Source organism: Pollicipes pollicipes, unplaced genomic scaffold (assembly GCF_011947565.3).
Source record: "Pollicipes pollicipes isolate AB1234 unplaced genomic scaffold, Ppol_2.1 Scaffold_4002;HRSCAF=4701_pilon_pilon_pilon, whole genome shotgun sequence".
Lineage (NCBI taxonomy): Eukaryota > Metazoa > Arthropoda > Thecostraca > Pollicipedomorpha > Pollicipedidae > Pollicipes > Pollicipes pollicipes.
Window position 1 is genome coordinate 21,730,159 of NW_023596420.1, and position 26,741 is coordinate 21,756,899.

Consider the following 26,741-nt stretch of genomic DNA (forward strand, 5'->3'; position numbering starts at 1 on the left):
AAGAGCCCTCAGGTATGTGGTAGCACCGGCTCATTGTGTTACCAAAGCAAGTGTAGAGGGCCCATGTCTGGTCCGGAAAGAGCCCATGTTAAGCTCAGGAGAAAACCATTTGGTGTCCACAAAGGGCCCGTCTTAGGCTAAAAATTGTCCGTTTAAAGACGGGAAAATACTCATGTTATTTCCAGGCACAGAAGTCTGGTCTGGTCTAGCCTGGTCTGGTCTAGTCATCCATAGTCTGGAATGGGCCCATCGTAGACTCAGAAAGCCAGTGGTCGTGTATCCGCGGGACGAACTGTCCCACGGTAAGGACCAAAACTGTCTTTTCCCCAGATGTCAGTTGGCCCTAATGGGGCTTCCGGCGGATTTGTGGCAGACATTCGTTTATTGTGTGTCATTAAAGTAAGCGTAGAGGGCCCAGCTCGGGCCCAGAAACGCTTAATTTCAAGACAGAACACCCCTATAGTAATTTCAGGCACGGGAAGGACCCTTTCCGGTTTGAAAAGAGCCATTGCAGACTCAAAAGGACCCGTCTCTGATCAGGACGGGCACATCGCAAGCCTAGAATGGGTCAGTGTTAGGTCTGGCTGGGGCCCAACGTGAGCACAGAAGGGGCCCCATCAGGTCTGGTTTGATCCGCTTTGTTTCGAGGTTCCCAGCTTTCTACATTTGTCATCATCATGCCGATGAATGCGTTCACCGGGGGGCTCAGTGGATTGAACATAAAGGAGACCCCTTGCCTCACCTGTACAGCTTAAGCCACGTCGTGGCCAGTCGTTGATTGGTCCAAATTCTGACGCCAGAGGTGTCATGCACCATGGTTGGTCGAGCGTCGTTAAATCAAACGGTGTGCGAAAACTAATCGCGCGTAAACAAGCACAAAGAGAGAGTCATGCCTGTTTCTGGTCGCCCCAGCACCGCCAGCGCATGTTTACCGATAATACGACTGATAACGCTCACTCGCAAGCAGCCGTGAAGAAGTTTGCTACTTTGGTCAGGCCCATGAACCACTTTTCTCCGTTCAGGTAGTCCTGGAACTTCACACCTATACCCGATCACCGGATTCGGAGAACAGCGATTTCGGCCTGCCTGGAGCGAAAATTTTTCATGCATCCTGTGTGTTCTTCCTGTGCCTCCACGGAGTCGAAGGGATTGGTAAGGCGAAGACACTTCAAAAAAAGCGTTTTTTGACTGATTCCGAAACTTGGAAGAAGCTTCTCACAAAGGTGCATGGCCATGTCGAGTCGGCGTCTCGTCGTTTCTGTGTGGACAAGACGGTGCTGGCGGCTTCGCAACCAATGGCCCCCGCCACTGCAAGGGCTGTCGAAGGAGAGCAGGCCGCCAACCGGAGAGCCTTCTCTGAAGTCATCTGTAAACTGTGAGGCTTGGCTCGGCGCGGTATGGCTCTCAGGGCGCGTTTTCACAACGGTGGTAACCCGAAGGGGCTCCTCCAAGTGCGCAGTGTCACCAACCCTGAGATGAGCCCCTGGCTTACCCGCAAGACTAGTTTCCCGGCTCACAAGATTCAAAATGAGTTACTGGATCATGGCGGTGATGCTACAACGAGAATTACTTCAGGAGTTGAAAGAAGCGCATTTCTTTTCCTTGATCGCGGACAGCACCACCGACATATCAGTTACTGAGCAGCTGCCAATTTGCTTCAGCGGCTTTGTTTGGTGTTGTGGAGGATGCCATGGTCAGATTACTTGGTGACAAGGACCTGTTGGGGGGCAATTGCCTTGATGGTGCCAACAACACATCTGGCAGAATGTCTGGAGTGCAGGCAAGGCTTTTCCAGGATAGCTCAAGTCCATATTCATGCAATGTTCCAACCATGCTGGACCTAACGCTTGTTGAGGAAGCAAAAGAAGTTTCACTGGAAGCCGAAGCAATACACCTGGTGTGGAACGTGTCGACGTGCCTGAACACTGCAAAGAGGAAGAACATATTCCAGGACCACATCCGGAGCGGGGATGACGGCGAGGGAGGTGTCGGTGGAGTCAGAGCACGCCGCCCAAAGAAATTTCTGGCTTTGTGCCTAACACAGTGGACTGTGAGATGTGAGGCGTTCCGGCACTTCTTGGACCACATTGATATGGTCGTTGGGACACTTGAGGTCCTGTCTAAGGACAGAGGAGTGCACCCAAATTCACGAAGCCAGATGAGAGGGATCCTGGCTCAGCTGCGGCGGTTTGACGTGTTTGCACTGCCCATGTGCATCCAGCTTTTCTCACCATGTGAGCTCTTCGCCAGACAGCTGCAGAGGTCTTTCATGACTCCTGGTGAAGTGCTCCTCGGTGCGCAGACACTCATCAAGATCATGCAAGGCATGCGAGGGAGGAAACTTTCGCAGACCTCTTCAACAAAGTCTGGGAAACGTCACGGAAGTAAAAGCTCATGTCGACCCTCCAGCAGCTGCGAGACTAACCAGGCCACCGACACGTTTGCAGCAGTGCGCGGGTGCTGTGGGTGACACGGAGTTTGACGGCTGTTACCACTAATTCTACGAGGCGGCCGATCAATTCACGAATTCTGTGAGGCAGTGGACCTGATAACCGTTGACCTGCTGCTTCGCTTCGACCAGCCTGAGCTGAAACCTTTACAGATGCTCAAATACATCCCCATCAAAGATCAGGCTAAAAGAGCAGACGGACTTCGAGAGAGCCGCTGGGCACTCATGGGTCTCCGGAACTGCTGGCTGCTGAGCGGAGACCTGCCGCACTCGATGTTGACACAGAGCTGCTCTCGGTGCAGCCGAAAGTGCTTCGCAGCGCCGGTCTCATGACGCCAGACATGAAGACTGTGGCCGAGCTGTGCCTGATGCTCGAGTCAAAGAGGCAGGTCGTCGGAGGGATGCTGAGTGAAGTGGTGCGTCTGTGTCGCCTCATAATGGCCGTGCCTGTGCCGGCAGCCCCAGCAGAGCGTTCATTCCCCGCCCTGAGGCCACGGAAAACGTACCTACGTGAGACGATGTATCAGAAGCGGCTGTCGCACCTGACGATGCTCCATGTTCATCAGGCATGCGCCCTTGCGCTTCAGACTGATCAGATTTTGCGTGAGTTCGTCCTCAGGCACCCCGATGAGCCAATTTCGGTGTTCGGGCGGCAGCAGTGAGGCAATATCACCGACGTCACAGCGTAACGCTGTCTCCTCGGGGTTTCCCCATCTCCGACCGGCGGCGAAACTTGTTCGTGGTTGTTGCTTGGCATTTGCGGATGTACTTACTCGGAAGTTGAGTCTTTAAATTGTCCTGGCGACGCATGTGAACTGTTTCTCAACGTGCATTGTAAACGCCAGAGAGCGATAACGTAAACTGATGTAACCATATCGCCATGCGCCAACTGAGAAGAGTCGATGGACGCTCTCGACATAAGTGGACGTGTTTTAATCGGGCCTTGTAGCCCTGACGATTGGTAAGCACTCCCAAGCTACTATATCGAGTGTTTTGTTTTCAATTTCCCTCTCAACACTTATGAGATGTTTTGAGAGAAAAGCGCCGTTAATGCAGCAGTGGGAATGTTAGATTCAAAGGCATTCAACTGCGATAATTAGCTCGGCGAGCCTCTGCAAATCTTTTACCTCCATACCACAATGGCCTACTCCGTGCCCCAGGGGAAAGATGGCTCATTTGGATCCGGTGGCGCTGGGTTCAAGTCCCGAATTTTTTCCTAAGGGTCTTCCGGCTGGTGATCATAGAGGCAAGCGGGTACGGGGTAATTGTCTCGTAACCTACCACGGCACGAAAAACACCCCTCCGATTGGTCTCGCGTGAATAAATGACCGCAGGCAAAATCATCCGTTTCACTGTAAGTACACTATTGCGTTGCCGGTTCAGAGTATAAGGAGCAAGCTGTGGTTCGCGTATGGGTAGTCTGAGGTAAAAGCCACCGATGCAACCCATTCGGGTATTCTTTATACAAAGATAGAACATACAAAATGCGACTGAATTGGATAGATTCCTGAGGCCGGAGCATACCCTAGGCAATGCTTTGCTGTGTGAAACCTGACCGACCGACCATCCGGATGTAGAATTTCAGCCAGGCGGCAGAACTTTGTGGCAGAAGCTCAAGGTGTCGTAATGTTCGGATCGGTCCCCCCACTGATCTTGGGTAGCCGCTGACCCCGGCCGCAGACCTTCTCAGAAAGGGGGAGAATAGCAAGCACCGAAGCGACTCGACCCTTTAATCTATTCACCCTGGCGCAGACGAGTTTAGGCAGGCATTACAACTCATTGATCTACCATGACGGTCAGCCGCTGATCTTACGACCGACAAGAAAGCATCACTGAAATATGGCGGCATATCGGTTTGGAGGCCCTTCATTAAGTCTTTGCCCCCATCCTAAATTCGGATACACCGTCTCTGTCTGAATGTTTCTTCTTTTTTAACTAGAATGCGAATAGGGGAAAAACATGATCATGAAGAATCGTGGGTATACATAACACCGTCCTCCATACATGAAAACCCTCAAGGGAGTTAGTGTTCACCCCACTTGCCACTTGCTATATATCGTTCGATAAAGCACAGTGTCTTGTTTCCGTTGCAGCCCAACACCAGTCAGCCCAAAATGTCAAATCATCTGCTAATTGTCCATTAATTTTTTCTGCCAGGGCGTCTCGCCCCGATAACTGCTTTCGACCGATCCCGCAGCTGCCCTCCCGACGCGGCCTGTGCGCTCAGACGTCTCGCCCGGCCTGCTGACCCGCAGCTGCCCTTCCGGCGCGGTCTGTGCGCTCAGACGTCTCGCCCGGCCTGCTGACCCACAGCTGCCCTTCCGGCGCGGCCTGTGCGCTCAGACGTCTCGCCCGACCTGCTGACCCACAGCTGCCCTTCCGGCGCGGCCTGTGCGCTCAGACGCCTTGCCCGACCTGCTGACCTATCGCTGACTTTCCGCATTACGTATCGTGACCCGGCTGCTATGAAAAGTAGTACGAAATTGCAAGGGATGAAGAGGGGAAACCAATAAGAATGGTAGGACGAAACAATGTATGCACGCGGTATTATTCAAATATAAGCGCCTCCTTACATCGTACTATGGTTTTGAGTTCTCCCGATGGCGTGTTCCATAGTGGCTCTTTTCGAGGCGCACTTGGGCTTTGGGGATGGGAGTATCACATGGGTCACGTGACGTACTGGTTAAAGCTTCAACCAACAAACTTCTCGGTAACAGGCCCTTGCCCGCTGGACCGATCACATACGCTTTTCCTCTCATTTATTTGCACCAGTCGGGGTGCGCACAGTCACGTTCAAGGAATTGCAAGGAGTGAAGAGGGAGATGCAGTAAAAACGATAAAAAGACAAAACAATATATACACTCGCTAGTAGTCAAATGTAAGCTCTGCCTTACAATATACTATGACTTTGATTTCTTCCCAATGGCGTAAACCACAGTGACCCTCTTCGATGCGCACTTCGGGTTTGGGAATGGGAGTATCACGTGACCCATTTGGTCCACTGGTTCAAGCTTCAACCAACCAACTTCCCGGCAGCAGGCCCTTGCCCGTTGAGCCAATCACAACCATGATTTATTCGCTCCATTGAGGTGCGCACGGTCACAGTCATGGCGACAGTGGTCGCGACTGCAGGGAGGAAGCGTAGTGGCACTGGGTGGCGCTGTTACAAAATGTGGACAGCGTAATTTTTACTCAACATAACTAGGATCGATATCTTTGGCATGTCTTGCCGGTGCTGCAGTAACATTACCCGGCGCTATTATAAGATGTAACTGGTCGTGAGGTTTCACCAGAGTATGCCTTTTGAAATATGCCCCAAAAGTGGAACACCTTTCAGCTACCGGTACCTAGGAGTTCTGGGGATCAACTGATATCTGTGGTCTCCATGTTCAAATTAGCGATGCATGAAATGCTCGTGCTCTCAGTTCCGATTGTCCTCGATCGGCATGTCACCGATTTTCGCATTACAGACTGGTCCTGTATTTATCGCTGCAAACGTCATATATTACACATAATATATGACGTCATATATTTCACATAATTAACATTGAGCGAAGAACAGCGAAGGTTAACAGTTTATACATACCAAGCAAAGACTATAAAGAAGTCAAACATCTTGGCCTTCCTCGAAAACCGTTCCAAGCCAACACAAACATAATTCGTTTCAAGCGACTCCCACGCGTTTCGCTGCTACGCCAGTCACTTTCCTCACACCAGCCTGAGGGAGCTTTTTGGCGTTTATCTTTGTTTCAAATGACATCATTGCGCGATGGCACGCACGTCGAAGCAATGCTTTCACAATCATTCGATAATATCACCACACAAAGCTAGATGATCCAGAAGGTTGCTAACCCCAGCCTAAACAGTGAGTGCGACATGTCGCAACAGGCACAGATTAACTTTTTTTCTTATAGGCGCACTAACGAGATCAATCCAGATTGACACCAATGCCGACAGCTTTCGTCATTTTCAGTGTATTGTGTAAGTTGCACGATAGTTTGCGAGTATCGTGCAGCTTTGCCTTACCCTGAAAACTGCAGTAAAAACCGAACTTTGGCTCGTGCAATTGCATATCACGTCCATGATGCCGTGGATCAGGGGTGAATAATCGTAATGAGCTGTAAGGTCCCGACCGTTAACTTGCAACTCAGCCCTCTTAACCTGACAGAGAACGCTCTCGTACCCAGACACCATGCTCTAAGAAAGTCCAGGGCTATACAAGCACAAATAGCATTACTGTCCTCGCCAGCGCAGCACGGAGGGTCCTGACTGGTTTTGCAAAATACCAGCCCGGTCGTGCAATAGCACGATAGCCCCCAAATTTACACGGACGTCACCAACATCGCTTTGCAAAGATGTCTGGGGATTGGTTTGTAACGTGCTTGGAGGGAAAAGGCGTACAAGAGCAGGTATAATGCAGTTGATTGTGTATCCCGAGATGTGTAATCTAAGAAGGTACCACCAAGCATTGGCATATTTTTGTCCTCAAAAGCGATAACGTCGCATAAAACATCAGCTTCAACTGGAAAATTGCGTGCCACAAGTTTCGCTCATGTGCCCAACGTCCTTGACAAGCAGCCGTGCAGAGAAAAAAATACCGACAATGCTGCCGCTGCATGTCAGTCTCGTCGACCAGCCTCGATGAAACCCGCAGATCATCAAATGAACACCGCCTCGACCCAGGCAGCTATCCAGCAAAAGCCCCACAGCCTGTCACGCTGCCGTTACGCCATTCAACAGCCAGGAGTATTCAGGGGCACAGCGCGCCGCCGCGGGCGCCGGGATGCGGCGGCTCGCCGGTCTCTCCAGCCGGCCGGGCCCCGGGGCGTTGTCGCGTGTGACCAGTCGGCCGGCGGACGGCGCACCCTCTCCCCCAGGCCCATGTCACGTGACCGGAGTCTGGGCAGACGGTGGCCGCGGGCCGGCGTCACGTGACTAGCCGGCCGGTGAGGGCCGTCCCGGGGCCCTGCCACGCGACCGGCCCGCCGGTTGGCGGCGGCCCCGGGGAGGGGTGTCATGTGACCGGCGGGCCGCAGCGCCGGGCGCCGGGAGATGGGCTCAGTCATCTTGCTCCGGGGGGCGATGGTGGTCCGTAGGGCGCTGGTTGGTCCAGTGGGCGGTCCGGCGGGCTGGGACCGTCGCTGATTGGCTAGTCAACTCGCAGCCGCGGGTTGTGGCGGATGAGACGCGGCTGCAGGAAGTTGGCCTGTCCTGCCTCGGATTCCAGCATGTACTGCAGCGATAGCGACAGCATGTCGCTAGTGTTTTCCAACACCAGGCAGTTCCTGAAATACCACACGGATTAGTCAGCCAACCTCGAAGAAGTAGGGGAGGACAAGGGAGGGTTGCAACAGTAATTGACGTCTCGGGCCGTTTGGTGTGGGTGAGTCATTCAGTAGTTTCGTATCGGTCTCAAACTACGTTTTGTACGGGGACATACCCCGCCAGCGGCGCAGGAACAGAGGTAGTCTGGTTCGAGGAAAGCGGTCCTAAAGCATTTGGCACCGCATGGTGAAAACCTCATGAAAATATGTCATGGAAAAATAAAAAAGTCCCTTATGGTCTTAGCATAGTATATATAATCCCCAGTATCTCGCCGTTGTTAAAGGAAGCATGCAACCATTATTGTTATTTTCACTTTTTGTTACATCAGATGCGTCCGACCTGGCCGGTGATACCAGGTTTCTCCAAATTTGTATGAAAAGCTCAGAATTTCGTTTCGAAGTAGACACCCCTGCGGGAGAAATCTCAGTGAACACCGCGCTGAACGCCAGGAAAGTAATGCATACAATTTGCCTTGCTTTTCCGGAGTGGGTGTTCTAATGTTTGCAACACACTAATTGGTCGAAATGCTAGTGTAATAAATTTTGCGAAGCTGGAAACATTCTTTTGAGAAAAAATATATGTAAGCATGACGATTTTATCCTGTGAATTCAAGGATACATTATGCTATAACTTCGATTGGCGCTGGCAAAGTGGCTATGGCGCTGGCAAAGTGGCTTTTTCGAAGCATGCTCCGGCTTGGAGAAACGGAGCATCACATGGCTCATGGTCACACACTGGTTCAAACCTCAACCGATGCGTCTCTCGGTAACTGGCCTTTGCCGCTGACCGTGCCAATCACAAACGTTCAATTGTACTGACGTCATTCATACCAGTAAAGGTGCGACTTTTAAGCCCACATGTCCGCAATGTGCAGGTAAGAACAGCTGAAAAGTAATACTTCTAAACACAGCTGACACCGTCTCTCAGCAGATGCGCTGTCGTCATGACAACGGCGGTTGTCATCACGTCGACGTCCGAGACAACTGCAGTTGTCACGGACACTGGAGACGCTCTGGAGCTTCCAAGGCAGGAAGAAGTGCAGGACTGTTACAAACAGTTGGCAGCGTAATTTGGACTCGACAATAATCAAGATGTTTGCTTATGTTAAATTGATGGTACTGCAGTGGCACCACTCAGTGCTATAACCAGACGTAAATAGTCCCGAAGCTTCATCAGAGTATGTTTTTAAAGTACGTCCCAATGACTAGACACTCCTCAACTGAGCAATGTCAACAGGTCTGTGGCTTCTGTTGTCGTGATTTAGAGAAGCAGTTCCCAGGCGCAGACGATGTACACTGCCGAAATATTACACCAGAGATGTGAACGCCTGTTCACCTCTGAAAAGCAGCCGGCCACAGTGCGGCCCCTCGCGCACTCACCGCATCAGCCGTCGCGGACAGTCGCGGAACTTGTGCAGCGTCAGGTCCGAGATACCCTCCAGCACAGGCTGAAGCAGCCTGGATGGCAAGCTCTCCGTGATGACGCAGAGGATATTCTGCAGAAGACCCGCCAGCCTGTAGGAAGGACACTTTCAGTCGTTGGAAGCTAAGATTATGCGTTTCTTTTCGTCATTTGCAGGGATGATGTGCCCAATATGCGGGAAGTGGTTCTAGCAGTAAATAAGGAATCTGAAACGAATATTAGATCACACTTATGGGATATGCAGCATCATGATGCACGTAGATGAAAGTAACAACAACTTTAAGCCCATTGGCATGAGGTTATTCTTATATTTCTCTGCAAGCAAGGAACTGGGTCGACTTCCACCGCGCAAAATGTTGGCCGCGCACCTATCGCAAGGAAGTTGGCTGAGTAATGCTCGGGTGTAAACACGCGCTCAGTTGGGACGTGAGTAGGGGCGGAGGGGGGGGGGGGTCGGGGTAATTTGATCGCCTCCAAAGTTTTCCAGATTTATTTTTCCGAATAACGCGGCGTGGCCGCGCCAACCTCTACAAAGCTGTAGGATCCAAAGCTGATGTAATTATGGATTGAATGGCGGGTCTTTTGATATGGAAAATGAGATGCATCTTGTCAGGTCGCTGACGTTTGACAGGTCAGTCAGGCCATGGTTGTCAGCTAAGGCAATTTCTAGGGAATCGTTCAATCTGATGTCATAACGGAGTGTCAGACGAAGCCGTACGTCTCTGAGATAGTTTGGTAGGCAATAAAACAATTGAATTTAGAACTGCAACACACGACATTGACCTAAGGTTAGGCATGAGGGTCAAACCGTGATCTAAGCCAATCTGATTTTTACTCGAGAGCTTGCAGTATGGAATAGTTTCTGGTGTTTATTTCGAATTTATTAGTAACGGGGACCGCAACAGACGGTTCGTTGACTGTTTAAGACGAGGGTAGGTTAATGACCTAAAACAGCCCAGGATCACCATATCGTTTTTAAGAACATACTGCCCGGCGTAATGCTTGACGCCTATTCAAATGCCAAAATAAAAGCAATTCGTAGGATTTTGGTTACCCTAACCCTCTAAATAACTAAAATGGTGGTAATGACCAAACTTCACTAGCCTTACATAAAAACAGTGAGGATTTGCTTAGAACAGGTGTTTAGGCTCCCGGTAGTTACATGAGAAGATCTGGGGGCACCTCGGACACCAATCTGGAGTTCAACATTTTTTGACCTAATTCGACCCGAAGATCATGACCTAAGAGCTTCAAATTTTAAGTACAGTGAGTTCACATACTCTGTGAATTCGGTGTTTCTAGCTATTTTGATTTTGAGCAGAGCGCAGGGTATTCAACCAGCCGCCCGGGCGCGTGTTAACCGAAGGTCGCATGGGGTCGCCTGGAAGCGCCGAGCACGCACCTGTTTAAGGGTCCCCCTGCGGGCTAAGTTTCGGCGGAGGATGCCGAGTGCATGTAGTTTTACCCCGCCCTTATCCACTTCCCTTCATTTTATAACCATGAAATGGCCATTATTGGTCGAAAGGGCTCTAATCTAAGCCCAGGAAATAAGCACGGCAAATCGCGCCCCGCTAAGCTGTGGTAGTTTTCACTTAGTTCACGCGCCGGCTTGGCTGTTTGAAAGGTAGGGTCAGTCGGACTACGCGAGCACGCCCGGTCAACATTGGAGGTCATGTGATGTCAACATGGGTTCAGGTGTCTTACCGAAAGGATCGATGATGCTACCTGTTTGTGACGTACAAGTCCGTATAATAAAGACGTTGTCAACCCAGTGACTCCACCGGTCATATGACGTAAATGAATGCAAAACAGCCTCAGACGAAGAAACGCGACTGTGGTCTGACTTTACCTTGACCTGTAACCTTGATTGACTTCATGACATGAGATTGGGCGCATTCCGCAACGGACATATAATTCTTGGCTTATTACCGAAAACTCAGTCAAAGGAGGCGATAGATCCCAAGCGTGGCGTAGAGCAATATCGCGTGTTCTCGATGTGCTATGTTGCTTCCAACTCAAAATTGTCATGATTCACTAACGCACTTAATCATGCATCGAATACATTTGATGGAGCTGGGGGCATAGGACACTGTTTTAAGCTCTCATTTTCTTCACAAAGTACCGAAGACCACCTGCGTTTCGGCGCTAATAATTACCAAGATCGCAGATTTCACGAGCAGTTGTGTGGCTTCACTAGTTATGTGCCTCATTGAAATCAGATGAACAAGACTGCATTCTGTTTCAGGAGGGAAACCCGTGTAGCCCCGTTAAGAAAACAGGAAGGTGGGCAGGAAAAATCCCTCCCCGTGCCTCCCATGTACATGTTAACATATTTTCCCAGCTTTTGCGCTGAAACTATAGGCTTCTCGGCTCCAAGTTGCGCTGGACGCCTGGAGCTGGGGCTGCAAGTGAAGCCAAACACGGTCAGAGCGCGTCTCGATCCTGTTAGTGTGAGACGATACGCTGTCTCCCATGTCACCGTGGAAAGATCGTGTAAAAAGTCTGCCTACACAAGCTTGCCATTTTTTAAGGCTTTCTAGACGCCAAGCGCGGTTGCATTAACATGTCGCGAAAAAGAAATGAAGTGATGTATTTCCATACCTGATCTTTTTACAGCGTATTCATAAAAACAAGATGTTGGAGTGTAAGCTGAGCAGGAAGGCCTCGGATAGGCGGCATTCTCCCACACATTTTCACAGGTGTATCTGATGGCAATTATCGCAACTGAACCAGAAATAGTAACAAACTCATTCACCGGGTGACGGCTGTCTACAGCTAGTTCAGAAACTTCCGCTCGCCGGAGGCTAGAGGTGAGAAGAAAGTAAATTGCAACTCGGCTTTCTGGATGGTAGTGAGCTTATATAGAACGATCCCCTACCTACACCTCTGAAAGGATCAGGCTTAGGAGGTCTGTTTAAAGGTCCACTGGTACCGATTTTAGGGTTTTAAGCAAAGCCTGTGCGGAAACGTACGGGTATGCAACATACACGCCGTACCTTCAATGCGGTGTTAAACTCATTTGATCCAATGCGCCAAAACGAGTAAAAACATGGAAGTTTCGGTTCAAACGAGGCTTCATCTTTTACGTCTGTCGTCTTCACAGATCTAATGATTTACTAAAATGTCCCCATATTTCCTACAGACAGTTCGGCGTGATCTGGAACGCTCAGAGTCAGGCACATGCTTGATCGAATAAATAAATCCTGACCTCGAATCATTCACTTCTAAATCCCAAACCATCCATGATTCAGCGTTCATTTTTGAATTCGTTTTGCAGTATCCTCGTATTTAAGATGCCATAAAATTGCTCCACTAGGTTGAGACTGAATGCTGCATCTTTTTGAGGACTCTGTCGACCGATATGTCTGTTAACCCAACATCTGGTAACCCAATATTCGTTTCGTACTTTGTTAATCGGTTTTTGGATAGTATATTCATACCACGGCAAACAACTTTCACGATGAGTTTCAAATCAGGCCACGGACTTGAATTCTCTCATGGGAATGATTTGTCTCATCTTCCAAACTTAACCTTCCACGCTGTACGAAGCTGCTAAAATGACTATATCTCTCAGTGGCGTAGCCAGGATTTGGCAGAGTAGAAGGCTAAATAGCAGCAAGGGGATTATTTAAACCGAGTGCCCTCACCTCGTCACTATAGTTGGCCTTTTTTCGATTTACGATATCTTTTTGGGCTCGGGAACCGAGCTCCATGTCCGAGGGGCCCGTTTTTTAAGTATAAGAAGCCTGCAGGCAGACATGCGCCTGGAAGCCAAGAGTGGGTAAAGGATCCCATAGAGTTCTATGGTTATAGGTCTAGGTGGGCATCATGACCAAAAATGTAGTTCCGGTATTCGTTACTTCGTTACTTCAGATGGCAGTTTCGTTACTGGTTAGTCCATTACAATAGAACAGCAACTCTGTTGCTTGTTACTCCGTTAATGCTCCGACAGTGTAACGGGAGTTACTTTAGTCCGACACTCCGTTACGCTTTTAATGCTTGGGAAAGCCATACAGTGACTTTCACACGTTGACTTATTTTTTTGATTTGCTTATAGGGATATGACGAATATCTGTGAACATGTATGTATGTGTATGACAAGTATAACTTGCAACTCTTACCGTTCAATAACAACTGCGCTATAATCTGTGCTCAGGTAATGCAAGCGCTGCTAGTATGCGTTGCTATTGGACGGGTCCAAATGACGCCAGTGATTGTTTCGATAATGTCAGATAGATAATATATCAAATATTGCCGGGTCATGTTTCTGTCGGCCATTTCAACAACTGGAAAGATGAGCACGTTCCAAAATTCAAGATTCACAGCAGAAAAATTAAGCCCAATGCACTTCTTGAGATTTTATTTCGTAGGGATTTAACATTACATCTGGTGAAATTCTTTACATCTGGTGGTTATTCCAGCTCGATCATAGTTTTTAAAGTGTCTCTGAACTTAGTAAAATAATTATTAAAGCATATATCTGCAAGATAAGCATGACTTGGCACAGGCTTCACTCACATGCGGCGTTTTTGTTTTGCTTTACCAGGCGTTCTCAAAAGATACTAAGAACACCAAGACTGAGAGAGGGTATAGCTGACTGATGTGGTAAAAAGTCTGTCACTTCCAATTATTTTCTGGGTAAATGTGATTTTAGTTTTCGAATTAAATTTTAGCGTCATTAGCTATATGTGCAGTCAGTTAATGGCATTTCCGTGGCGCTTACGTGCGCATCGTGATTCAACGTTTCATTCATATGCATTCTAAAAGATAACTCTGCATGGTTTTCATACAAATCAAGCTGCAACTGGCGGCACATTACTACCAGTAGGTTAGCCAAAGGCCCATTGGTTGCATTCTACGGCTGAACAGTTGTATAAAAGCGACGATGACATTCTTAGCTCATTGGGCTCAATTTCAAGTTTACACGTACCGTTTCCTTTCTTGAGCTTTTATTCCGAATCCTCCTCTGTTATCATTCTCAGTTCCTTCAACTCTAAAGAACGCATTTGCCATCTGGGACAATGACAGGTGATATGGCTTTCGTGGTCACTATTTTCTTCAGCGCCATGCATGACTATACGAAAAATTCACCAGTCCTGCGAGATTTTCAAATTACAGTATAGAAAGCTTCGAACCTCTGCGTAGTTTTCAGAACGAGAGTCACACGAGGTGGTGGATCTGCCGTTTTCTTGGGGCAAAGAAAGCTGGAAAATTATGAGGCGCCGATACGCAACCCGCAAAAGGGAGAAAATTTCTCCAAATGAAACAACATTTGCGACACACACTTGTGCCAAACCAGCGGCAGATAGCCGTTCAGGACGAAGAAAAGATAGGCTCGTCGTGTTTGAATCTTTGAGTAGCATCATTCTGCTGCGAGCTCTTGCTCGCCTGCATGGTTGGTCAGCGCATGCATGCAGTTACAGGTTATGATGAGTCCTGGATCCTATTTTTACGGGGTCCGGAATTTAGTGGCCGATGTTACCAAAAAAGCTGAAGGGGTCGGGGCTAAATTTCCAAATTTTGTCATTCATTTTTCCTGCATTCCATTTCATTTCTGAATATTTATAGAACAAATTTGACGGGGACCATTTGGGATCCAGGCAATGGCGCAGTTTTATCTTCAGTTCATGGGGCGCCTCAGCCCCTTCACTGCGATTCGAGACTTACTCAGCTTTGAGAAGGGCGTGGGACAAAACATAGGAGAAACGTGTTTATTACCGCGCTTTGGCGGCAGGTTCCGTTCACTTTCACTTATCAACCCACCAAACTCACTCTGCGGAACTACGCCCATGTATCCAGGACCTATTGCACAATTTTATCCGACGATCCTTTGGAATTTGAGGTCTGTTCTTAGGCACCCTGGACTTATTTGTTCCGGGCATCGCTATGCCTTTCCTGCGGCTGCCGGCGCTGTCGACCAACACCCGCCACTCACGAGAACACGTCCTCGACGAGGCGCAGGCTTTCGTTGCCGCACGTGTGGTGCGACTCGAGGATCTCCTGGCGCATCAAATGCAGGTGTGCCGTCTCCGACAGGAACACCCGGAACATCTCGAGCAGCGCCTGCCGACGCTGGGAGTGGCCGGGCCACATCGGGTCAGGTCAGGTCGCACTGCCGGGGCGGGCGGGTCACGTCGGGTCAAGTCATGTCACAGCGCCGAACCGGACGGACCGTGCCGGGCGGCAGCCGGTCCAGCCAGTCGATCCCGCTGCCGTAAAACATCAGCGTTTCAAAGTCTGCTTAGCCTTGTTCTTTCCGTGCCTAATTCTTTTCGAATCCTTGGGGAAAACTTAACTGGAAACCAACTTATCGAGTTTGTCACCCAATACCGATGAAGTATCATTACTTCTAGAGAACTCACGAAAAATAAAGGTCATCCGTTGGATCGAAAATCTGAACGAAAATGCGTGGCAGCAAATCGGGCAACAACCATATTGCAGGTGCACCAATTCCAAACCACGGTAGTGATGACGTCATCATCGCGATTACACCTTGCTACGGCTCGGCTGACGGTCCGCCAGAGAGCGGGAATGTGATGATGGAGACCCCGGACGTGGCGGACCGTCCCGGCCCAGCGCTGTTGGCGCCAGTTGTGCCGACCAAGCGTCAGCAGCCGGCCCGGAGGAGAACGTCGGCAAAGGTCCTGATCCCAACAACCAAACCCGGCCACCCGCCCGATGTGCTGCTAGTCGGTGGACATCTACGTTATTGCCGGCCTTTGTAGGTACTGCCAGCTGTTTTACAAGGCTTTTAGACATGTCTGAGAGATGCGACGTGAGCATACATGTAGTGAAACATATGAAAAATAAAAAAGACCGTCGCACTCGGGTCATTACACCGTTCATTAAGAAATAAGCCAATGTGTAAGTTTGTAAATTTCCACGACTTCACTGGACAATTGTCTAAAACAGCTATCCGACGTCCACACTAAGTAGCTTCAAAGACGTTTGCTGTCCTGAGCACCTGAAAAGTTTCGCTCAAATTCAAAGCTGCGTTAAAGCTCACATGATGTCCTGGTGACTTACTGGTAGGCCGGATATATCCGATATCTGGGGCTGGCTATCGAGGTGGAGACCGTTGCATTCGGGTACACCCTGTCAATCAGCATACATGTTTGTGAGCTGTTCGCAGCAATGTTTATGTGCGAGGGTGTGCGACTATCGCTCTTCCATTTGTCTTGAGACACTACAGAGAAATAGAAGAGCAATGAATATAGCAATAGAAAGACTCATATATAGAAATATAACAGACGCAAGAGTATTTTTCTAAGGGCACAGAAAAGACAAGAAGATTTTGAATTTGGCTGCATGATTTGACCTGGAGCCAAACCCACTACGTTCTACTCTACGTTCCCACTGCCGTTTCATCACAACCTCTCCCAGAACACCTCACTCATTTGTTTCACCCTGGTGCCTAGAACTTCCTATAACTCAGGTGGAAAATGCCGTTTAGTGAATGTCGTAGCTGCCGCGCCATTCTTTGCTGAAACTTTGGACATTCAAATTGGAATTTCGGTCAGACCGGTTGAACATTTTGCCATCGTTAAGTGCTCGCCTCGGCAGCTTCGTCACACCAACTTCATCAGCATTGCGCACCGGTGCCTCGGCGTTGGGATCTCCACACCACGCCGCTGGCCGTACCCTAACGTCCTCCACCTCCCTTCCCGCTCGCTACCCCCGGCGTCGCTGCCCGCTGCCGCTGCCACCGCCGACCGCCCGCTCACCGAGGCTGCACGCACAGAGCTGACCAGCGAGCTGGCCAGCCGCAGCACCACGTCCAGCTCAGCGGTGCTGCGCGCCCCGTCGCGGCCCGAGGCCGGCAGCGGGCCGCCCGTGCGCACGATCTGGCACGGGTTGGTCAGCCGGTCCAGGAAGTCCAGGTCGCGCAACAGCACCGTCTCCGTGTCGGAGCTGGCGCCGGTGCGCCCGGCTGCCAGCAGCCCTGGTGGGCCGTCAAGCAAGGTCACGGACTTACACGGGTCACACGAGATCGTGCAGGGCATCACGGGATCACAGGATCGCTCGAGGCGTCACGGAGCCATACGCGGTCACGCGCGTCCTAACGGGGCTGTGTGAAGTTACGGCGGCGTAACACGGGGTCTCCTGGGCGTAACGGGCTGTACAAGCTCGCGGGAATCACCGGGGATATACAGGATCACATGGAATTTCACACAGGGTCAGGCCGGGTTGCGGTCACGCAGGTAATAAAGCCATGTCGAGATACTTAAAATCCTTTTGTGTTCTTCCTCTTGTGCAATGATTTTGGAAGCGTTTTTCAGCCTCTAGATTTTATAACAGCCTCTTACATGGGGCCAATATCCTGTCCGTATATCTCCTGTGATCTCCAATGTTTGTTTTTTCATTTTGTTATGCGGGGCGATAGGTGGTAACTCGCGCTTGGTTGAGGTGGTCAAATAGCCCGCTCTGATAATTTTCCCAAATAACTTCCAAACGGTGGAGGGTATTGGCGCAATATTTCCTGCAGTTGTAGGCAATGTAATAGCTAATCTTTTGGTATGAAACATAAGATGCACCTTGTAAGATCACTGACCTTTGGCAGGTCAGAGTAATGTCATGGTTATCGGATCAAAAGCTGTAGGCCTCTGCAAGATCAAAAGCTGGAAGCATGGAGAATATCAAAGTTTTGAAGACAGCTTTCCGCCTTACAACACCCTAGACGTCATGCGAATTCGGCAAAAGCTGGCGAAGTCCATCGTCCTGCCCCCCTTGGGGTGGAACCTATTACTCCAGACCATCGAGGTCGTTAAATGAAATACAGAAGGCTCAGTGATCTACATAAACGTCATCAACTCGAAACTGGCCCTGGGCACCTCACATAAGGAGGATGTCTTATTTCTGGTGGTGGTTATTTCAAATAGTGTGCTGAGGCTCAAACATTTTGCCGTCCGCTGTTCACCAACGGTAGAACATGCCCAACCCTGCTTCCATGGACGGAGCCTTATTTTGGGGGTGGATGACATGCGGTTACATCACTCAATACTTCAGAAATGTAATTCCGGGTCTACGACGTTCCATGAAAAGGGTGGACCCACAGAACCCATATGTCCCCAAGTTCGTTAATAAAAATTTCCTAATGCCAGTATCATTAAATAGATACCAAAATATTGCATTTTGCTAGGGTTGCCACTTTGTTCACTTCCTGAACCGTGCAAACTTTGTGACGTACCAAAGGACCAAGGCGCCCAGGCCCTCTTGGGCGTCGGGCCCTCCACTCCCCTAGCTACGTCCTTGGCTAGAATATACCTGTCTCGCTACAACATGGCTAGAAAGGTAAGCACCTAAAATAGCAGCAAACTTAAAATACCGGGAAAATCATGTCACCAGACCTTGAAACATACCATCGAAAACCGCACCAGGCAGGGAAATCGGCTAAAAGTACACAGTTTCATCCCCAGGGTTAGTAACACCTGCTGTGCAAGTCCAGTGACGCTTTGAGGCATTTGTTAAGAACGGGTCAAGCCTTTTATGGGAGCCATTGCTGAACAAGTGCGATAGAACATACTGAACAAGCTGACTCAATGACCAATGCGCTCAAGTTATGTAATGCGAAACGAATGTGTTTGCTGACCATAACAACCCCAACTGGAAATCAGACTGACCCATGCCAGGATATCACTAATGCAGCTCAGTAGGATGTTTGGACGGCACAAGGGGCGGGAAAGGGCTGACACCCTCCTCCAGCTGAATAGGGAGCCACTCCACCTTGACCACGCAGCGGTAAAAATAGTGCGGTGGGCATCAACTCTTAACGACCACACCCAAAGGTTTACAGCAGCACATGATGCTAGAAAGGAATGCCCCAAAATTATGCACCAAAAACAAAAGAGCGATTATTCGCTTTGCTGGAGGGGTCCTGCCGCAAACGACCCGCATATGATGTTTGTCTGCTATCACTCAATATTTGACTGAAATGAACGATATTTTGTCAAATGCAATCCCACGAGAAAAGCTGCTTTGAGAAAGCCTGGTCTCCATTCCCACGCCACAACAAATTTGATGACGCTCGCGTTTTAAATGCCAGCATCATTGTCAACAACTCCTGAACGTGAGAGTCGGTGACGCTGTTGTGTAAAATCTTACATCGTACAAAACGGAGAAAACCGAGAAGACCCAGCCGCGTGGCAAAAGGTAAACTTTTGGGGTTATGCCCCCCCCCCTCCCCTGCCTTTGAGGTAAAGGGAGGAAGGGTCATGGCTTACGGGGCGCGCAAAGGCCTCGGTACTTATTGATAGTTTTAGATACCCGGAAGGTTTTGAAAACAAATATTGGCTCCCGAGGCGCGTAAACAGGACTAGAAGTCTGAAATTGCTCCCAAAATCCACACAAATTCCTTAAACGAAGGGGAGGGGCCCCTTGACTGGAAAAGACCCCTTGACATAATTTAGCAATCTCCTAGGCGAAATCTCTTCTGCTCGCGGCGTTACAAAGACCCTGTCATCACGCTAGCTTTATATTGAGTTTTTTTCTGTTGACATAGGGTCAAATTTGTAGAACAAAAAGTGTCAGAAAGGGTAAAATGTTTCCAACTGTTAAAACAACGTCAGCAGACATTTTAAGAGTGTAAGAAGCAGCACTGTCCAAAAGTTGTGCATTACACCTAATTCCGTCCCAAACGCCATTTTCTCTTAAACCAGCTCGAACGCTAAGTTGGCAATGCAGTCCTAGGCAGAGCAACCTAACTAACCAAGCACAAACAATCCTGAAAGCTTCGCCGTGCCTAGCTAAGGGCGTCGGACGTGCGTCTGGCTTGCGAGCCGCCGCACAAGCAGCGGCAGCGTCCGTACCTATGAGCAGGGTGAAGAGCGGCGGGCCGGCCGGCCGCTGCTCGGCTGCGCTCCATCTGCTCATCTCAGAGCTGTGTTGGCGACGCTGACCACTGGTGCAGTGTCGGCAGTGCGGCGGCGTCTTATACGTGTCCAGCGCCGCCTCCATCGGCACCGCAGACGGCCTGCGCGCGACACGCCGCCGCCCCCTCCTCACCTGGGGCAGTCGGCTCCCGTGTTCTCTCCTGGAACCGTGAGCCTCCGCCTCCCCGCCGGGCATACTCTGTGTTACTCTTGCCTCATTCTCTGTTCAGCTGGCTTGCATGTCCTCAATGAGATTCCCAGGAGAATTGTGGCGCCAGAAGAGACAAAAAGGTACCATGCATCTAACGAGGAACGGCAGGGCACTACAAAACACGCGCGCGTGATTATACCAGACGCGTGAAGGCAGTGGCGGAAAGTAGGGATTGCATAGCACGCATGAGGGCATACTTGCGTTAAATCGCAAATATCCCTGTTGTTTTAGAGCAGCATACAGCTCAAAGGCACCAGTCAAAATTGTATTGCATAAAGTATTATCTAATATCATTGCCACCATACCCATTTCCTTCTGCATGCGCGCACATAACTGTGATGGCAGCGATTACAGGCACACATAAAAGTGTAACGCCTCCCGAATCCCCGTGCTCTTAAAGCAGTTGGTTGCGTTTTTTATGGTGACAGCGTGCGAATGTGCAGAGCGTTGTACTGCCTTATACGGTATCTTCCTTTTGGACAAGAATTTCCTAGTTGTGCGTCAATAATTTGGCAGAATCATTTTGGCTTCAACATCAGTCCAGTGACGAAGGAGAGACAAATATCACGTGGTGGTGATTCATTATGACAGCGTATTAGTACATGGCGGAAGGACGGAGCACAAAATACTTGGTGCTGACATTCCAACTACACAACTGACAACTGCATTTTTAATCAAAATCCCAAGCTCCTTTTTCGTGAAACGGAATGAGTAAGCAGAACTGGCATTCATGCCTACCCATAAAAGTCGTTAAGTGCATTTGCGAGGAACATCATGCGTACAGATAGCACAGCAGTAATAGCCTTATTCCTCGTAAAAAAGCAACAGAAGAACGGAGAGAAAGACGCGTTGTTATTTCGGCAATATGTCTTTATCGAAACGAAAATAAGTAGTAAATTCAGAATTGCCCGCCGATCCTACTCGATTTCCGTTTTTTTTTTAAACATCGAGCCATAGTAATCACAGGTTACCAGCATTCAAGGGATTAAACAAGGAGCAGTTGCTAGCCACTACTACGGTACAGCGCACGTCTAACTAGCAATCATAATGCGCGAAAAATACGTGTGCATGCAAACGAATTCGGGTAAACAGGTACCACGTATCACGCTTCATTCAAACATGCAAGCGATTTCAAGTAAACAGGTATCACGCATCATGCATCAGTTATACGTGCAAGCGATTTCAATAAAACAGGTGTCGCGCATCACATATCAGGCATCACACATGTAAACGATTTTAACCTAGCACGCATCACACATCAGGACACTTATCACATTCGCATAATCGGCCATGATGAGCCCTGTACGTTAAGGTGTGGTCGTCGAGTTCTTATAAGAAGATATTCCCTTATTTTTCCGTCTGGATGGTCTTGTGCTCTGTAAATTACTGTTAGCTCTAAAAGGGGCACAGGGTCCATATCTCCCTGAATTTCAGGCTGAGCATATTTTACCAGAAACTGACGACTGAGAGAGATATTCCCTGTTTTGTTTTTAGCGTTTGTTATATTTCACAGGCGTTTGTTATATTTCAAACGAATAGGGCACATGTACTCCCTGTCCCTCCCATGGTTTTCACACAGTTTACACTTCATTTCGTAAACCAGGTTTTTTTGCGTGCTAGCCCTTGAAACCCAGACTTGCATAGAGAACACCCATTGCCGCCCGAGCACTTGGGCTTCGAAATGGAAGATTTCACTACATACTTATCAAGCTTATTTTCGTTCTTCCAAACCATACGTATGCTCAGTTTGGATTTTTGAACGATATGTTTGATTTTCCGAAGCAAGTGCTCATCTATGTAAAGCAGCGCTAATATTAGGCCGTCGGACAGCACGTGTTCCTGCCTCCTGCCACCCATCCCTCCCAAGCGCTCTAAATCTTTTACCACTTTCAACATTCTACCTAAATGGGCCGCTAGCCCATCAAAACCAGCTTCCTCAGCTAGATACATCGATGATTTTGCTCGAGTATAGACGCACGAACAGCGGAACCTTGAATAATTTTTTGGAGTTCGTGAACAACCAGTATCCAAATTGAGCTTTTACGATGGGGCAAACAGGGGACGGAAAGGGGCACCATGTTTGGATACATAAGTAACGGTAGAAAAGAGGAACAACCCCACAACGTCAGAAACGGAGCTCTTCATCAGGCCCCACCAACTCTGGTACATTTATGAACTGCAAACGTGCGCATCCAATTTCCCCTAAACATAATATAATTCGTAACATGTTTATTGGGGCTCTAAACAACTCACCTAGTAGTGAACAGGAAAGAAAGAGCATGATATGGACTTTGCTGTTGGGCAATGGATATTCCCGCGAATTTAAGGTAGAATGTTGGAAGAGGTAAAAGAATCTAGAGCGCATGGGGATTAGGTGGTAGAAGTCGGGAACACGTCCTGTCGTATGATGAGCTCTTTACACTACCTTACATAGTTGGGCACTTACTTCGGAAATCCAACATATTGTTAGAAAATCAAAACTGCGCATACGGACAGCTTGGAAAAACGACACTCAGCTAAGAAAGTCTCTGGTGAAATCCTCCATCTGTAAGCCGAGTGTTTGGGGGGGGGGGGGAGGGTGCAATAGCTGTCATCAATGCAACTCTGGGTTTCAAAGATTTTGCCCCACTTTTAGACCTGAAGTCATCTACAGAGCGCAGGACCATCCAAACGGGAAAATACAGAAATATCTTCTTGTAAAAAGTCGGGGGCACACCTTAACGGACAGGGCTCATCATGGCCGATTATGCGAATGCGATAAGTGCCTTGATGTGTGATGCGTGCTAGGTTAAGATCGTTTGCATGTGTGATGCATGCCACGTGATGCGCGACACCTGTTTAACTTAAGTCATTGGCATGCATAATGGATGCGCAATGCGTGATGCCTGTTTACTTGAGCTCGCGTGCATGTTTGAATGAAGCGTGACGCGTGATGGCTGTTTACTCGAATTCGTTTGCATGTACACGCATTTTCATGCGTTTTCTAATTGTTAGATGTGCACTGCATCGCAGTCATGGCTAACGATTGCTCCTTGTTAACCTCCTGAATGTTGATAAGCTGTAAAATGTGTGGCTCGCTGTTTAAAAAAAAGAACAACTGACAAATCTAGTAGGATCTGCAGACAATTCTGAATTCACTACTGATGTTTGGCTCGAACATCAGTTCATTCATCCAGCGTTCCGTGCAGCACTAAGCCGCCTTCCTTTTTAGGAACGTCATCTTTCGTTTTTGGGGTAGGCTTTCTTGGCGCTTGCAAGACATTAAAGTCAGCTATTCACCGTAGACCCCGCGACTGTACTCATGTATTTCACGTCGATCTCGTTCAATTTTGGGGATGAAAGTTGCCAGGATAAGGAAAAAAGCAACCAGCAATTGCCAACAACCAGACCCTTGGTACGCCTGAAGTATTCTGGTCAGAATGCATTCCGGCCTTTATGGGTACGTATGACGTAATGACAAATGAAAATTTGTGCGTAGCACAGTGGCGGATGGGCCATTTAAAAAAGAAGCGTGATGGTAGAAGTTTAAACATGTGTCACTGGACCACGTAATAGATCGCTGGGCAACGACAAAATCAATATGCTGGCGCATATCAGCTTTGCAACAAACTGAGCATTCCAACAAACAATGTGCTCCAAAGCCAAAGTACACCTTTAAAGGAGTCATACTAAACACTAAACGGGAGAAGTCAAAGCCACAGAATGACGTTTCACTTGATGTAAACAAGAGTGGCCATGCACTCCTGATTTCTCGGCGTTATGGGTTTCAAGTTGTGATGCTAAGAGCTTTGAACCTTCAAGATACCAGGAGGCAATGGTTAAATGATTCTATCCAGCAAACATTGATTGTTTTGACAATAACAGTATGTACTCGAGTGTTGAGACGTGCTTAGATCTTAAACGCTATTTGATACGTCGAGTATGGCAATATAAGCGATGTTTGTTTGGTGATGTTCTTAAACCAGTACGTTCTGGTTTACATGTTGAATGTCAATTACCATTGGCGTAATAACTCTGAACTCGGTACCGCGTTTCCCTGAATTAGTATAAATTTGATGATAATTGATGACGGTGATGACGATTGGCCCCACACATACAGAAATGAGGCCAATCATCACACCATCACTCACTGAGCGTCTAACGTTCCACAAGATTTTAAATAAATAAGGACAATCATAGTGATCGACCTCATACCCGTATGCATTTTTCTACATACGGTGTCTCAAGCTCACATAGCGTTTAGTGTACAAGTATTTTGGGCAAATGGCCTATTGTGAACATAACACCACTCATGCGTTGGATGAATCAAAGGAAATGCGAAACATTACTTTCACGATGATGAGCGGGAAGTTCAGTGACATCCTTCCATCGAAGCGGCTACATCAAATCGTAATCCGGAGCTATTCAAAAGAATTTCGAGAAAACTGGTATTGCTGACCACAAACAGATGAGATACTCTCCTTAAATACGCTATTTCTAGCGTCATTATTGCCCCTTGCAGATGTCTGTCTAGCTTCAACTAAACGGACCATGAGAGCAAATTTTTCTCAGCCTGGTTTCAAATAATTATCAGTGATGAATGCCAATATGATAACTGTTGCGACTAGTAGGACTGCAACGGCGCACAAAAACACAAATTAAGGTATTTTATGTACAATTGAGGACATGTCACACTTAATTACCCCTCATATATTCACATTTCTATCACGCCAAGATGGAGCCGAGGAGGCTATGCTTCAACCATGATACATCCATTGATACCCCCAACGATGATAAGATAGTCTGATCATCACCCTCGGTGAAATTTTCCTTCTCCGTGTGACACCAGTACCAGAAGGGACGGCTCACACATGGGTGTACTTTTTACTCAGGCGAGAGGGTTTCATCCCCCCTCCAATTTGGGCTTCAGCCCCATACCTTGAGAAGGAAGTGGCCATGTTCTTGGAGTCGGAGAACTCTGTTTGTTGGCACATTTTGGGACAGGTTTCTCAATTTTTCCACTGCTCAGCCCCCACGCATTTAGCGAAACTACGCCGGTGGGCTGACATATTCCACAACTTCTCGATGATGCTTTTAAGATGCCTGTGATTTGCTGAAAGAGGGCGGGATACATTTCCGTTCAACATTTTCTTGATCCTTTCACTCGCTCTCGTTCACCCCACCAGTGGTACGGACAGGTTAAAAACGAAGGTATTATCACTTCGGCAAGTATTTCGAACATACAACCTCCAGATTTGGGAGCGGGTGCTGCGGGAAACCATGAGGACCGAGACGGATGAGCTGTCAAACACCTGTGACAGATGTAGCGCAGCAGGCTCTTTATGATAACACTGGGAGGATGGGACTGGAACACCGCACGACCAGACAGGTGCGAGCGCACCCAGTCAAAGCCGATAAAAGTTGGAGAATGGGATGGGAAAATGATGCGGGTAAGTGCAGTATACGAACGAGGGCACATGTGTGCAGGCGGTCATACATTAAACGGGGCACGCAAGTTGGAGAAAGATGGTGAACGATGCCAGTGTGAGTCGCTGCGTGGAACGTCGTCAGTGTCCACTGGAGTCGGCCCCCCCCCCCCCACTGGAGTCGGTCCGCCATTGGAGTCAGCCTCCCATTGGAGTCGGTCCCCCATTGGAGTTGGCCTCCCACTGGAGTCTGCCTCCCATTGGAATCAGCCTCTCATTGGAGCCGCCCCCCACTGGAGTCGGCCTCTCATTGGAGCCGCCTCCCACTGAAGTCCGCCCCCCGCTGGAGTCGGCCTTCCACTGGAATCGGCCCCCCCACACTGGAGTCCGCCCCCCCGCTGGAGTCTGCCCCCCGCTGGAGTCGGCCTCCCACTAGAGTCCGCCCCGCGCTGGAGTCCGCCCCCCCCCCCCACTGGAGTCCGCCCCCGCTGGAGTTGGTCCCCCACTGGAGTCGGCCTCTCACTGGAGTCCGCCCACGCCCCCCTCCCCCGGAGTCGGCCTGCCACTGGAGTCCGCCCCCTGCTGGAGTCCGCCCCCCGCTGGAGTCGGCCTCCCACTGGAGTCGGCCTCCCATTGGATGTGGACCGCGGATGACGCACTCACGATCACGCACAGAGCCATCGTTGAGGCTGCCGCCCACCCGGAGCCAAGCCGGAACGCGACGCCTGACCTGAGGCGGTCTGGGATACGCCGGCACCGGCGCGGCCACCGCCCCGGTCGTGTGGGGGCGGCGCACTGGTGCCACAGCGCCTGCCGCGTCTTAGCCGGACGTCGACCCGACAGCCCGGCCGCGCGTTGTCCGGGATGATCTGTGGAGGCCTGCACGCCTACAATCATCAACCTGGCGAAACAATTCCTTGCGCTGGACACTTGGCGGGCAGTGGCGTTAGGAGATGGTGGCGGGTGGCCGCCGTGAGAGCATCGCCAAACTGCAGCCGCTCGCTAAAGCGGCGTCCGTGGGCGGACCAGGTCCGATCCATATTGCGACATAAGTGGTCTTG

The 26,741-nt window shown here is 49.3% G+C and overlaps 1 protein-coding gene across 1 annotated transcript; it reads right to left on the reverse strand.

Moving 5' to 3' along the window:
* Positions 1–7,598: 7,598 nt before the first annotated feature.
* LOC119094230 (uncharacterized) lies at positions 7,599–20,149 on the reverse strand. The gene is made up of 6 exons (XM_037217305.1): positions 20,002–20,149; positions 17,038–17,138; positions 16,223–16,291; positions 15,132–15,268; positions 9,154–9,288; positions 7,599–7,734 (listed from the first exon to the last, which is right to left on the reverse strand). Exons 1-6 carry the CDS (start codon positions 20,147–20,149, stop codon positions 7,599–7,601), a joined length of 726 nt encoding a protein of 241 aa, XP_037073200.1.
* Between the last annotated feature and the right edge of the window lie 6,592 nt (positions 20,150–26,741).